This window comes from Orcinus orca, chromosome 11 (assembly GCF_937001465.1).
Source record: "Orcinus orca chromosome 11, mOrcOrc1.1, whole genome shotgun sequence".
Classification (NCBI taxonomy): Eukaryota; Metazoa; Chordata; class Mammalia; order Artiodactyla; family Delphinidae; genus Orcinus; species Orcinus orca.
This window is the reverse complement of record NC_064569.1, coordinates 5718197-5733977: the sequence shown is the minus strand read 5'-3', so window position 1 is coordinate 5733977 and position 15781 is coordinate 5718197. Positions and strand designations below refer to the sequence as shown.

At 51.7% G+C, this 15781-nt stretch overlaps 1 protein-coding gene across 1 annotated transcript in view; it reads right to left on the bottom strand.

The window, feature by feature from the left end:
• Nucleotides 1–1278: 1278 nt before the first annotated feature.
• Nucleotides 1279–15781, bottom strand: part of NTF3 (neurotrophin 3) — a 64679-nt gene continuing 50176 nt past the window's right edge. The window contains exon 2 of the mRNA XM_004279024.3: nucleotides 1279–2229. Within this exon, the coding sequence (XP_004279072.1) occupies nucleotides 1450–2229 (780 nt within the window). The 3' untranslated portion in view covers nucleotides 1279–1449. The remainder of the gene's footprint in view (nucleotides 2230–15781) is intronic.

Below are 15781 nucleotides of genomic sequence, written 5' to 3'. Positions count from 1 at the left end.
ATCACACTGTACACCTTGAACTTATGCAATGCTATACGTCAATTATATCTTAATAAAGCTGGGGGGCGGGAGAACAAAAAAACCCACTAAAACCCCAAAATGATACAGGGGAACACAATACCTAAGTAAGGAGAGGGAGGGAAGGGATGAGGAACTTCCATTCTTGAATGTCTACCCTCTGTTGGGACGCCTACTGCAGTAATATAGCTGAATCATGTCAACCTGTGGGGTAGGCAAGACCCATACCCACATCTGAATCTCTGACTCCAGGAAACCTGGGCTCAGGGAGCCTTCGAAACCCTGCCCACAGTCACAGGGGGTAGCTGGAATTGGAACCTAGGTCTGACTCCAAAGCACCAGCTTTTTTCAGTTCGCCCTGTAGCACCAAGAGGGACCAGCAGAGGAAGGGGAGGCGGGGCTCCAAGAGAATCTCTTAGGAGCACATTTCTCTTCTGTGTGCGGGTGACTCATGATCCGTTTCTGCTTCCGGGCACCCATACAATTATTTCTTTTTTGTTGTTGTTTTTTGCTTTTTGTTTTTGCGGTACGCGGGCCTCTCACTGTCGTGGCCTCTCCCGTTGCGGAGCACAGGCTCCGGACGCGCAGGCTCAGCGGCCGTGGCTCACGGGCCCAGCCGCTCCGCGGCATGTGGGATCTTCCCGGACCGGGGCACGAACCCGTGTCCCCTGCATCGGCAGGCGGACTCTCAACCACTGCGCCACCAGGGAAGCCCCCGTACAATTATTTCTGTTACAAATAGTTAAAAAATGTTTCCTATGTGCCTCAGAAAACCACTTACAAAAAACAAAACAAAAACCGAAGCCAAAAAAAAAAAAAAAATTCAACCCTTAACAATCTCAAATCCCCAAACAACAAATGTGCTGAAAAGAGACTTCCCAAACGAAAATTGCCAGGTTCATTGTTTTCAGGACTGTAACATTGTAACTCTAATTGGCAAAACTGACAGCAGAGAAAGGCAAGTAGGTTCTGGGCAGTGAGCTTGTTGGTCAGAATGAAGGGTGCGGCTCCAAGTTGCCCAGCATCACTGCAACGGAGGCGGTAACAGTTCTTTTAGGTAATGAACCAACCATGAGGCATCCGGGAAGGGGAGATATAACTGTGTCTACACACAACTCTGACATCAGCCGATTTTAACAAGTTTACTAAAACGACAGTCATGGCCTTGACAATACTGAATGCAAAATACTGGTGTACACAGATTTTACAAGAGCCAACTTACAAGGATCAGGTTTAACAGATGGGAGAGGCCTGAGGGAAAAGGCAAGCACACGGATTTTATTGAGAAAAAAAGCTTATATACTGTAGGGTTGCTGAAGTTTAATAAATAAAGGTCAACTTATAATATATAAAAACAATATAAACATTTATATGCTACGTGCATATTGTATAATTTAAAGTAATAATTTATATATGGGGAGAGATGCCAATTTATGTTCTTCCGATCTTTCTCGACAAGGCACACACACAGGATGTGTCTATCCGTATCCACCGCCAGCCGACCAGCTTGTTGTTTTCTGATGTCAGTGCCCGGACGTAGGTTTGGGAGGTTTTGCACTGAGAGTTCCAGTGTTTGTCGTCAATGCCTCTGCAACCGTTCTTGACAGGCCTGGCCTCTTTACATCTCGTCTCATAAAAATATTGTTTGACGGGAGAGTTGCCGGTTTTGATCTCCCCCAGCACCGTGACCTGGTGTCCCCGAATGTCGATGGCCGATGACTTGTCGGTCACCCACAAGCTCTCGCTGTCACACACGGAGTACTCCCCTCGGTGACTCTTGTGTTCCGCGTACCTCTTCCTCCGCGCCGTTCTGTTGGTCGCCACGGGGTTGCCCATGTAATCCTCCATGAGGTACAGGGGAGGGGGCTCCAAGGGGGTGCTGTCACTCAGCAGGACCCGGGGGGAGTTGTAGTGTCTCTGATGCCGCAGCAGTTCGGGGCCCATGGCCGTCATGGGCTGGAATTCCGACTTGGCAGGCTCCTGGGGGGCCTCTGCTTTGGGCAGCGTGCTCTGGTAGTTTTCCTTAACGTCCACCATCTGCTTGGAGAGCTTGTTTTTTAAAATATCTGCCTGGATCAGCTTAATAATCAGGGAATTGAGCGAGTCTTCCGGCAAACTCCTTTGATCCATGCTGTTACCTTGGATGCCACGGAGATAAGCGAGAAATATCACATAAAACAAGATGGACATCACCTTGTTCACCTGTAAGATCTGAAAAGGAAACATAGGTGTTAACAGAAGGTGGTGGCCGCTGGGTCTTTGTCATCCTGAACCAGAGGCTGAGGATCCCTGTGCGGCAAGAGAGACAGCAGGGTACCACCATCCTAGGGGAGCATCAAAACGCCCCTGTACTGGCCAGATACAGAGGCTGTCTATTTCTCTCCCCTTCCCCTGGGAAATACTGCCTTTTACGAGCCCTCCTTTCTCTCCTAGATGTCCAAGTGCCTTCACCACTACAATCTTTCCTCCAGCATTGTGGCTGTGTGAGAGGGAAAGAGGGGTGTGTATGTGTGTGTGTGTGTGTGTGTGTGTGTGTGTGTGTGTGTGTGTCTGTGTCTGTGTGTGTAAGAGAGAGAGGGCAAGATCATCTTTTTCACAAGGAAACCAAGAATATCAATGGAAGGACTACAGCCTAGAAGAGTCAGGTCTTTCCCGAAGACCCAGGTCGCAAAGAGGCAGGTGTGCTTGACTCCAGGCTTTCAACCTCCATCTCTTTCCTGGACAGATAGCACCTGTCACCTTTGCACCTGACGTCTACCATCTGCAGCCCTTCTGCTGTGTGTAGATGACGTCCTGCCACTTCTTTATTTTATTTACTTATTCAATTTCTTTTCTTGACTGTGCCATGCAGCATGTGGAATCCTAGCTCCCCAAGCAGAGATGGAACCCGTGTCCCCTGCAGTGGAAGCGTGGAGTCTTAACCACTGGACCGCCAGGGACGTCTCCAGCCACTCCTTTAAAGGTCCCTTAAGCCTGAAAAGATCACATCCCGCTCCACCTCGGCAAAATGCGAAGAAATGGAACCTGAGAATTATAAATGCGCGCATACATTTTTAATTAAAAAAATATCAGCGGCAGTAGCTTTGCAATTGCCTCGAGAATCATAGCTCTCTTGCCCCCTCCACTGCAGCCCCTGAGATCTCTCAAAGGAACAGATACCCCAAGGCTGGGGGTTGGGCCAGTTGCTTCTATATCCATAGCATCAACGATGGCTCGTTCTTGGCCAGCCTGGCAGAGCCGTTCTCTTGCCCTTGTAAATGACCATGTGGGCTGCGACCTGTGCTGTGAGAGGGCCTGAGTGTCAGGTGCTCTGCCGGCCTCTCCAATCGACATGCTCGCCAAGGTGCCCACCTGATCCCCAGGGACCCTCTTCACAAGACAGCAGGGCCCCCAAAGCACCACCTGTAGAAGATGGAGACACAGCTCAAAGTAATGGGCTACACTTGCCCTGAAGTGCAAGATTCCCTGTTAATTTTTCATGTTTGACTCTTTAAGTTTCCACTAGGAAACGTTCCTTTTAATGGTTCTGTTTCTAATCCTGCTGTCTCCTTGTTTCAATGGCATCTTCACCTATCAACGCTCTCATTCTGTTGCCATAGTAGAGCCTCGACCTGGGGTTTCTGCTGAGTCCTTGGGGAATTAGAGGGCTGGTCCTGACATACCTTCACTGCTGGTCTCTCCCTCACTAGAGCACAGCCCTGATCTTCCGAGGGTTGGCACGGGACGGAGATTTTTTCCGGTGGGGAGGGCTGGCTGCACTAATGACCCCTCCTGTGCTCCGCGCTTCCCACCACTCGCCTCGAGGTGCTCGTTCTGTAATCACCACTGAAGCCACCTTACGGTCCCCAGGCCTTTCTCGTTTCCTCTTTAAAGCTCTAAGCATGGAAAATAAAATCCTTCCCTTGGTTCACCTTTGGTATTTCGAGAAACCCAGGGGGAGAAGAGAAGGGAAATAAACAAATGTGGCACAAGACATAGAAAGTCAGCCCTGCTTACCAAGTACCCGTGTCTGAGCCTGCCCGAGCTAACTCGCTCCCGGGACTCAGAGACATCCTCTTTCCCCATCTCGGTGGAAGAACTGCGCTCTTGTCCCCAAAGGCCAACAGCACTGCTGTCACTTTATTCCAACTTCCTCCTCCTGGCGCCCAGCCTGTCTCTCTGATAAGGGGACCGTCTTCCTTGCATGGGAACCACTCTCTGGACAACTGACTCCTTCAAGATCAGGGCTGAGAGAAGGATTCTAGCTGTGCTGCCCACCTCTAGAGATTGCCTCCAGGAATTGTATTATCCTGGGAAAAAGGTTCCCACAGGATAACTGATCTCCCCCCCAACTCTGCGTAAGAGTGACATTCCCTTCAATCTTGCAGGCCCAACAAAATCAACCATGAACACAAAATGTGTGGTGTACATGCAACTAGAATTACACCCCCTTCTCCCTTCCAAAACAGAGTACAGCTGCAATAAAATAATTTGGGATGGAGAGGCTATTGGAAAACAATTTATGAAACCCCCCAAAAGCCCAGCCACTATCAACTAAGAATAAGCAGGCTACCTGCTCACAGGGAGATCAATCAAGTGTGGTGAGTGGAGGGAGGTCCCAGGTCCAGTAAGAGTCACACCTAGATTAGTAAGGTCATCGCAAGGGTGAGTCGGTAGGGAGAACGTTGATGGATTGAGCTGCTATATGGGAGGTGGCCTGTATGTGGAACCAAAGGATGGAAGAAGGAGAAGGGTATTTAATCCAAGTCCTTCATTTTATAGATGAGGAAAACCCAAACTGCAGTTTAAAGAAGAGGAGAGGCACACAAGGGCAGAGAGGGGGGCTCCACACTCCGGGTCCAGCATTCCTTTTCATCACATCATGATCGGGCTCCCACGCCCCACCCTTAAGCCCTGTTCACTGTTCGTGAACCGCTTGAATAAGCTTTACGGCCCATGTGACCCTTCACCTTGCACACTTCCATAGCCTCCTCTCCTGCTGAAATTTTGCTCATTCTTCAGTGCCTGGTTCGGAAGCTAACTTTTCCACGATGCTCCCCCGAGAGCGGCATCCCGGCCTCCTTTGCATCTCCATGGCACGCTGGCAGGTGTCACAGCCCTCATGGCACGACGTGGTTTACTCCCTAGACTCTCTCCCCCAAGGCCAGGAGCCCCTTCCTTCCTGTTTGTGTCTGCCTCTCCCCTGAGTCCACACCACAGTGAATACAAAGTGGGTGCAGGGAGTCAGAGATGGACCGAGGGTGGCTGGAATGCCTACCCTCCACGCACAGAACTGGCTTCCTAGTCTGCAGGGCCTAGGGCAAACATTTCTCACAGGCGGGATGGCGGCAGGAGGCGTGACCACGTTTGAGGCAATGCTCGGAGCCCCCAGGTGCCTGCTCCATGGTCCTATGGGACCTCACTTAGAAAACCCACAGTCAAAAATAAAATTCTTCCGAATTTCAAGATGGTAACCACAGAGCATTACACCTTGAGTTTGAGGTCCCCTCCCTGAGCGCCAGACTCTGTGTGATGCCCCAGCTAGCAGGAACGAAGACAGTTCGTCCTGGTGAAATTGTTTGAAAGTAAGGGTGGAAAGTTATCATTGGTCAAACGGGATGTGCAAAGCCCACAGGGCGCTGCGAGGAAGGGTGCAGCGTGCAGGGCCATGGACGGGAGCTGTGACTTTAGTGCAACCCGGCAGGGAGGGCCCGGGGTTGTGGACAATGAGAAAGGCTCCTGAGACCGCCTTCCTTGCTCCCCTGGGCAGGGTTGGGGCAGAGGTCAGGATCGTCAGAGAGGAAGGCTTCATCACTGATATTGCAAAGAATCGCCAAAGCGCAGTGATCAGATCGTACAAAGCAGACTGACTTGTAGTTGATTTATTATTGCTTTTCAATTCTCTACAGAGAAGTGTAGAGGTTGGACTGTTCCTACCCTCCCATCTACCTGTGGGAGCCCCAAGGCAAACCCCAGTAACCTCTCGGGTCCCAAGCACGCAAGTTCAGCACAGAGGCATCCGGCCAGCACTGCTGGTGGTGCGGTGGGACGAATGAACAAAATGAAGTATATCAAAATTCACAGGGCTTCCCTGGTGGCGCGGTGGTTGGGAGTCCGCCTGCCGATGCGGGGGACGCGGGTTCGTGCCCCGGTCCGGGAAGATCCCACGTGCTGCGGAGCAGCTGGGCCCATGAGCCATGGCCGCTGAGCCTGTGCGTCCGGAGCCTGTGCTCCGCAACGGGAGAGGCCACAACAGTGAGGGACCCGCGTATCGCAAAAGAAAAAAAAAAAATTCCCAAATGCCCCTTAGCCTGGGTCCTACTCATTTCTGGATCTGGATGGTTGCTTACCATCAAGTCCAAAAACTCGTCATGATACTTTGGAATAAGTCCTGGGAGTAAATCATCTGCGGGCTGGTAAGAGTTTCTAGATATCTGCAAGGCTGCGATAAAACCCAGCAGGCTTCCTGCGGACTCCACTTTGATAATCTGCTTTCAGGTTTTCAGAGCAAGCCCAAGAATGTCGCTAATAAAATTCGCCCAAACGCAGATGTTGAAGTTGGAAGGGGCCATAGGGAACCACCTCATTTTTACCACTAAGGGCACTGAGACCCGGAGCAGTGTAAAGCGAGCTGTGTGAGGTCTGACTGCTACATGACGCAGAGAGCGACAGGGGACCCTCGGTGATTAAATGTAACGGAGGTCGCATGGCCGGTGCAAAATCAAGGTCATTGTCACGGGTGAAAAGTGATATCATTATGAAAGCACTTAGCACCGTGCCTGGCACATTGTGATCCACTGGACGGGTTAGATGAACATGAACCTCAGTTATCTGTGGCAGCAGAAGACACTGCACGCCTGCCCTCCGTGCACACACACCAGGTAGCAGAGGACTAGTTCCCTGGAGTGGGGTGTGGAAGAGGAAAGGCGGTACCAGGAAGGCGCATCAGTGAACGTTTCAATTTCGAGAGACTTCTATGCTCCTTCGCTGGTGGTGACTGCAGTTTATAGAGACCCCCGTTTAAGCAACGACCCTACCGAGTTAGCGTTGTCTGAATGGCTCCTCCCGCATGACCAGGCCACGTCTTTCTCATCCCCCCATCTCTGACGTCCGGCACAGGGCTGCGCTGTTGTCGAGTCTCCAGGTCTGTTTACTGAATGAGCACCTACTACAAGCAAGACCTACCGAGACTCAGCTTCCTGGCCTCGGATTCTGTCTGGGTTTCTGCCAAGCCTGGTTTGGAAGCCAATCAACTCTGCCTCTTCTCCCAAAGAAAATACAGGCCTGGCTCTGAAGCAGGCCAGGGTCCCCAGGCTGTTCTCGGCTATAATTGGAAAAAGACCTGTTAAAGACCTCCGTTGGAACCCGTCCTGCACTCTCCCCAGTGCCCGCTTTCCCCGCTCAGAGTTGTCCAAGATCCTGACCAGCTTGCAGATGCTACTTTGCTCGCTTAGAAATGCTTTCCCACATATGGTGCTTTCCCAGTCCCTGGAGCAACATTCCTACAAGGTTTCACCATCCCTCAAAATACTCAAAAGAGAGCAATTTCTGATTCCTCCTTTTTGGCTCAGTGTACAATCCACACAGAGGGTTTGGGGTCTGGGAGGAACAGCTGAAATGGAAGAGAAGCCGGTGAGGACGGTGGTACAGGGTCTGAGGCCACAGCAACCAGGGTCTGTCCTGCCGCACGCGGGAGACGGGGGCCGTCACCGCTGAGTTCCACAAGTCACCTCTCTAGGACTAGCTCCCTGGCACGTGCGAGCCACCGCCTGGCCACGAACCCCCAGCCCTTGCTGTTGCACGTGTCCCGAGTGAATTTTGTAGCCTGGGCAGAGTGGGGTCACCAAGCACAAAAATGTTCTTGCCGGGAAATGACATACATTGCGTCTTTCATCTTGGTAACAACACCTCGAAGGTAGGTAGTTACATTTCCCATTTCAGATGAGGAAACCAAGGCATGGGGAGGTTTAATAATTAGCTAACAAGCAGCAGAGCCCAGACTGGATGGCCGTCTGCCTCTGGAGCAGATGTCCTGTGCTGTCTCTCTGTCCCGGCTCTCACACCGTCCAGAGGAAACTCAGGTTCTAAGCCTGGAGCCGGGACAGCTGAAGCCGGCCGGCTGAGCATCTCCCCAAGAAGCCTCTAGGCACCTCTCAGCAGTTTCCAGGGGCTTGAGGTCACCACTCCTGTTTCCTCCTCTCAGATCCCCCATGAAAGGAAACACAATTCCGTTTCCTCCCGTCCTTCCTGGGCCTGATGCCCTCCAAGGTCAGGCCCCTGCAGGTGCCTGTCCCACGCGTTGCTTCATACAGAGCACAGAATGTACCACCTCAGACCCTGGGTTTGGCCCCAGCGCTGGAGAATGGGGTGAATAGCACAGAGGGCGTAAAGGCTCTGTTCTAGCTTTCCTAGGGGAGGAGGTGTGAGAGCAAAGGTGGAAGCACTTTTTAATTTGCCAAGTGTTGAATATGGAAATTCTAGAGATTTCATTATGTCCAGGGCAGCCACATCCGCCGGGGGCAAGTGCACTCGAGGACACTGGCCAGTTGTAGCCATAAGGACCTAATTCTTTGGAGAATTTCTGCAGCGATGACCTGGTCTCTGATGAATGCTAAGATGTCCAAAGACCACATCCTGCCAGATAACCCTAATATCTTGTTCAGGGAATGGAAAGAGTGAGAGGTGGGGAGGCAAAGGATTTAAAGCAGAATGACCAAAAGGAGAGGAATGTGGTGGAAACGTTAAACCAAGGCCATATAAAAGGACTGGCCAGGCTTGTTCTCCTGTCTTAATTGCAAAATTAATTCAAATTGGCTTTGTTCTGAATATGGGTCCTGAGGCCTCAAAATGAGTCCGTTGGGGCCACATGAAGATGTTCTGACCCCTGACAAGGCTGGGGGCTGGGAGAGACAGGTCCCGGTGGAGCCGCCGCTGGGGGCTGCTCTGGTTTTGGTTAATCTCTTTAATAATGATCCGGAAGCAGGAGAGAGGAAAAAGTGGCAGGTTAATTGAAACGCACAGATGACGCTTGAAGGGAAGGCGCTACAAACACCGATGAGGACAAACCAATTATTCCCCAGCCCCCGTGTGGGCGGGCAGCCTGGAAGAAGCAGGGTGAGATTAGACTGGAAACACGCAGGTTAACTCACTGGTGGATCCAAAACCAACAAGGGAGGGAAACGCTTGTGAAAGGATGGAGGGAAGGAGCGACTTGGGGTGTCTGGAAGGAGCGGATTAGAAATGAACTCACCAGAACTGGGCTGTGTGGGTGTTCGTGGCGCCCTTCCCCCGACGGCCCTGCATGCATCCCTCAAACACACCTCACTCACTCGCATTGCACCTCTGAGGGTGGCCACTCTTCCCTGTCTTAGGCAGAACAAGGACACATACATTGAGCTTTAGAGAGGGTAAGAAATCGAGCTGAGATCAGAGAACTAGTCAACGACTGTCATCAAAGATGCCGGCGAGCATGGTCTCAATTCCCCCCCAACCAAAAAGCATCACCTCGCTGCTGTACTTGGTGAGACCTCATCTGAGACCCCTGATCCCTGGGCAGGTCTGCATCACATAGAGTCCATACAGGTGACAGCAGAGGCAGGGAGATGGATTCCTTCCCTGTTCTCTGAAAGCCCCTCATTCTGCATAGTTCCTCTTAGTGAAACTTACTTAACTCAGGGGTCTGAAACCGACTGACACAGACCGCTTGGCCCAAGATCTGAAATAGGACAAGGTCCTCGGTTTTCAGGGGATGCTGGCTTCCCAGTGGAAACAAGACAACCTATCAACAAGGAAGGTGTGTTCTAGGATGAAACAAAATGAAATAGAGACCTCAGAAGGGTGACTCACCTCCCTCAGAAAGGAACTGCTGAAACTGGTTCCTCTTGGAGGCCAGAAAATGAAGACAAGAGACCCCTGAAAAGACAAGGAGCCGGTCTCCCCAAAGCAAGCTAAACACCCTGAGCTGGAAGTAAAAAGCTGGGAGTTTCTTTTTCACAGCTGTTGGAAGAGGAATTTTACATTGTTCAAAGCATCCACTCATCGGGCCCTAAGGTAGTGAGAGACAGAAGGTACGGCACATGTCAAAACAACGTGCACCACAGCTCCCAGAAGAAGGTAGCGCAGTTATTCCCCAGGCCAGGGAACCCTCTGGCTTGGCCCCATCTTGGCAGAGAGATCTGAAAGGAGCTTGGTATGCCGACACAAGCCCCAGGAAACCCAGATTTACTTTATCCTTTACGTACTATCAACTCTCATTTCATGGCCAGAGGGTAGACAAGGAAGGATCTGCAGAGAGAATCTGAGTCAATCCAGCTACTGGCCATAACTGTGTTTATCTAGTAAATTCCGTTTTCTTTGTTCTGGGCACCGATGCTCATTCACCACTGTGCTTGAAGATGTACATGTATGGGTTTGTGGTGGGCTTGTGTGTGCATGCGTGCACGCACACACACACCTCACACACACTGTAGCCTCCCCAAATGAGGATGGGTTACGGTCGAGTTATTTCCAAATTATTATAGCATTTAATATTCTGAGACGTCTTGATGTTGGTTTCATTTTCTGCATCTGGGTTAACTCCATTTTTCCAAGTGTGGAAACACACAAGGGAAGGCTGCTTCCATTACACAGACAGTTGCGGGTATGGCTGGCGTTCAACTCTTAGCGTCAGAGAATAACCTCCCCAAGCAAGTGAAACTTCTTGTCCTAGATGTACTCCTAGTGTCTGAGTTGGGTTGATGGGTTGATGGGTTTGATGGGTTGATGGGTCAAGCATATGTATTACCCGTAAAGTGCTACCCAGCTGTAAGCTAACTGTATCAGAAGGCTGCTGACCTTCCATCTTCAATAATTATAATAAATAATGATGAGGACGATCGATTATCTACTTTGTCCACCCAGCCAAGGATGGCTCTCAAAATGGCAGAATAAGGAAGCTGGCTTTGTCTTGAGAGCTGGGAGCGAAGGGAAATCCCAAATCAGGACTCCCATTCACTCTGCAGATGCCTCTTCCAAACCAAGACCACAGCTGGCTTGGCAACGCCCAGACCTGGGACTGCACCTCCAGGGCAGCGGCAGCGAGGCCGGGGTCAACCCAAACCACTCTGGTTTGGCCCCACGAGGACTTGGCCACGGTGAATGTGGTCAGGTGGCAGCCTTTCTCCTCCAGGCTTGGCGATGGGGCCTGTGTCTCCCGCTCACTCTTCCCCCAGCCCACAGCCAGCCTCCTTCCACGAGGATGAGGGACTAGCAGATGGTCCATGGCTGCCTTTGGTCTGGACACCCTCTCCAGGAAACCATGCTGTCTGGGGACTCGGAGGACCAAAGCCTCCTTCCACGGCTCACCCAGCCACCGTCCTTCACCTGAATCCCCTGCCACACCGGGAAAGCAAGGCAGGAGAGACGTCTGCATGGGAGATTTCCTGAGCCTCTTTGCGCCCCCTTGCAAAGGGAGCCTGGAATGGACACACAGGAAGAAAATCCATCTTCCACCCGAACCCAGGTGTGTGGAAGACACTTCATAAACATTATGATCCAATCCCAAACCATCTACCGACTCTCGCTCTGGGCAGCTGGGCAAGACGAGAAACCAACCCAGAGTTTGTCCTCTGAACTTTGGCACCAACACTGTGGACCCAAAGCTGTCATTCATCACAGACACAGTCATCCTAACCGCTTGTAATAACAGCGAGTATTTACTGAGCCGCACCATATGCTGAGCACTTCTCCAGACTTTCCATGGATTGTCTCAATTAATCTTCACGGATGCGATTATCATGCCCACTTGTCAGCTCAGGAAACTGAGGCTCAGAGGGATTAAGTTCTTTTGTCCGAGATCACGCATCATTTGAGAGGTGGAGCCAGGATGCAGACCCCTGTGTGGCCCCCAGGCTGTACTTTTAGCCAGTACTGCAGACCACCTCCCAACTCGTTCCAGAGAGCTGAAGGCACCTCTCACTTGCTTGCAGGGAGCGAGGCACCAAGCCCCACATTGATACGTTAATGCTTCTTTCCTTGTTCTGAGAAAGAGATCTCCAAGACAGGTGCTCTGAAGTGCAAAGGGAACATTTCCCCGTCCAAGGCTGGGCATCGCCAATTCACAGTGGCTGAGAAGCATATCTATGCAACACGGGGCTGACGGGCTCACTTATCTATGCCTTAGTTTCCCCAAATGTCACACATTCCTTTCCTCTGTCCTTATTGGATGGTAAAGAAGACCAAGAACCCAGGGATCCTTTTTGAAAGTTGTCGGAATTTTGAAGGCGAGACAGATTTCTGATTCTTTGGTTTTCATAGATTTTTAGCGTATTGACAAGGAGAAATAAAATAATGCGGACTCTCGGCACGTCTCCCTCTTTGATTTATGAATGAAAAGCATCTCTGCCACTGATCAGTTTTGCGGCTACGGGAGAATCACTGCTCATCCTGAGGTCTCAATTCCTAACGGGCTTTCTCCATAGGGCTGATGCTGGTATTTTGGGCAGGAGAGTTAGTTCTTCATTATTCAGTTTTGTCTCCCACACATGAAGCTCTGCCCCCAACCTACTAAATGTCAATCATGTCCCCAGTCATGGTGACGACCAAAAAAAGGCACTCACACTTTTCCAAATGCCATCTGGGGAGGCCTTATCCCTCCTGGTTAAGAATCACATAACATAATGCTGGTGGACTAAAGTGGTTCTCAGCCGTTTTTGACCCTTTTTAGAATGTGATAAAAACTAAAGAAAGTTTCCCCTAAAAAAACGCATGTGCACATATCGGAAACAGTTTGCAAAAAAATTCGAGGCAGTTCACCAGCTCCCCAAAGCCTCACCCAGAGACCCATAGATCCTCGGTGAAGAACTCTTGAACTAAACAGTTTTTCACAGCTTCTTCCCAGCTTTAATATCCTGTGCTTCTATGACCCTCTGCTAACCCTGGGCCATTTCTTCACCAGACAGATGATCCTCAATACTGGTCTCGTTTTCTGGTCCTTCCTACTTTTCTGTGTCCTATTTTTTTTTTTTTTTTTTTTGTGGTACGCGGGCCTCTCACTGTTGTGGCCTCTCCCGTTGCGGAGCACAGGCTCCGGACGCGCAGGCTCAGCGGCCATGGCTCACGGGCCCAGCCGCTCCGCGGCATGTGGGATCCTCCTGGAACGGGGCGCGAACCCGCGTCCCCTGCATCGGCAGGCGGACTCTCAACCGCTGCGCCACCAGGGAAGCCCTTTTGTGTCTTTTTGAAGCTACAGAGCCAGGCACTGGCATCCTCATCACCTAGATTTCTCAGACAACGGGAAGGTTACAGCAGGGAAGTGACCTCTGCCTCAAATGCAACAATCAATTAACGAAACAGCCAGAACCAGAAGCCGGCTCTCCAGAGGCGCAGAGCTGTGCTGCCCATCTGGAACCAACACAGAGCCATAAATATAAGGACACCCAGAGGGAAACCTGCCCACAAGGTTGCAGAAGGGCTTCTCCGGGAGGTGCAGCGGAATCAGGACCGGCACGGCATGTGGAACGCTACGCTGTGAGAGGGCTGGAGCCCTCGCAGCCTGACTCGGTTCAAACGGTAGCGCATGAGGCAGAACCCTTCCCTTCCTTTTACAAATATTTGTGTGGCGTCAGCACCATTGTCTAGTGACATCTGCACTCCTCAGGAGCTTTGGAATGTCATGCCTTTTCTCTTCCATCTCTGGTCCTGCCACCACGCTGGATGACTTCACCTCCAACCTGATGGCTTTTCCATCCCTTTGGTTTCCCTTTCCCCAGCGTACTCAAGACCAATGCTCTCCCTTGTCTTTGAAAACCTTGCCGTTTCTGAAGGGCTTCTCTGCGTTCCAGCCGACTGGCGTGATGAGTGTGGGTGTGGCTGCACGCTGTCTCAGGAGGAGAAGCTGGAGGAGGGAGGGGTGCAGGACAGTCACAGAACATGGCCCAGGGGGACACCCCGGAAGCCTGAGAGAGGAGGCTTAAGCACCAGTAGAGGCTCTCTTTTATATCAGAGGGCAAAAGTGCCTAAGTTCATTGCTCTGGAAGAGACTGTAGCCAGAAGATACACTGGGATCAGATACTGTGCACAGGCAGGTTGCTAGTTTAAAACATGCTGATTTCTGACATGCCTCCCATGTAGTGGTGGGTCCATGTGCCCTTCTCTTGTAGGTGGGTGGCCTGTGCCCATTTTGATCAATGCAGTATAGAGGAAGTAACATGATGTGACTTCCAAGGCTAGGCTGTAAGCGGCCGTGTGGCTTCTGCCTGTTCTTGGGGCCCCGAGTTGCCATGGGAGGCACTGACATTCAAGGCCACCATGTTGGAGACCCCCCTCACCATGGCCTTCCAGCCAGTGCTGCCAAGGCACTCGTCTTGCGGGTGAACTGGGCTGGGTGACCCATGCCAGCCCGTCAGTCAACCGAAAACCACCAAGGACCTCTGTCAAGGCCACCTGACCAACCCAGCTCGACTCGACTCCCTGAGCCACAGCGTCATGAGAAAACAGTGTTTTTCTTTTTTTACGCCACCAAGTTTGGGGGAGTTTGTTACACAGTGAAAGATGGACAAACACCCAGAGCTGGAAAAAGTACAGAGGATGAGAGGGGTCACCTTTTAGTGCCAGTGATGACATCTCACTAAGTTTGCTCGAAGAGTCTGAGTACATTCCCGGAGGATGGTCTAAAATGGACCTCGGGAACCATGAAGAATAGGACCGTCCCCACGGAAGAGGCGAGCCGTCAGGCACCTGAGGGCCTGCAGCCGAGGGTCTGACTACAAAGGGGCGACACAGAGCCACCTCTGCTCCTGGGGACCTCAGGGCAAGTGATTGTGGGGGGCTGGGGAGGAGGAGGGAGGGAGGGAGACACAGAGAGAAAGAGAGGACGGAGGGAGGAAGGCAGACAAGGCTTTCTTTCTTTTTTTTTTTTTTGCGGTACGCGGGCCTCTCACTGTTGTGGCCTCTCCCGTTGCGGAGCACAGGCCCCGGAAGCGCAGGCTCAGCGGCCATGGCTCACGGGCCCAGCCGCTCCGCGGCATGTGGGATCTTCCTGGACCGGGGCACGAACCCGCGTCCCCTGCATCGGCAGGTGGACTCCCAACCACTGCGCCACCAGGGAAGCCCTGACAAGGCTTTCTTGAACAGGGTTTCAGCTGAGTCCAAGGCTCCTGCCTGGTGGCTTTTGGAAAAACGGCTAGGGAAAAACGGGGGAGGAGAGACTGTCCCCCAAAACCACCACGACTGCCGCCCAGAGGGTGTCTGCATCTAGATCCACCCGTGTTAGGAGCCACTCCACCGCGCCAGCAGCCAGAGCTGGCTAACCCCACCCCAGCTGACATTTTCTTCCTAGCAGCCAGGGACACGGACACAAGAACGAGGGTATGAGCACTCAGGGTCAAAGAGGGCTTCCTGGTGGTGACACAGAATAGGCCACACCCCTGCGGCCACTGGGACCTTGTCGCAGAGTGGGCGGGGCAGTGCCTACAGCTCTCTGCCATCCGAGCAGAGCAGGAGGAGGAGGAATTCCAACCTGGACACGAGCTGCTGGGAAACAGGCCAGCAGAGCGTGTGAGTGTGAGGATATCTGTGAGTGTGCCTGCGTGTGTGTCCGTGTGAGTATGTGTGTACGTGTGCATGTATGTCTGTGTCTTAGTGTGTGTGTGTGTGAGTGTATAACGTGTTTATTTGTGTGTGTGGTGTGTGTGTGAATATCTGTGAATGTGCCTGTGTGTGAATGTGTATGTCTGTGTGTGAATGAGTATATTTCTGTGTCTGTGTGTGTATGTATGTCTGTGTGTGCAAGTGTATATAGCTGTGT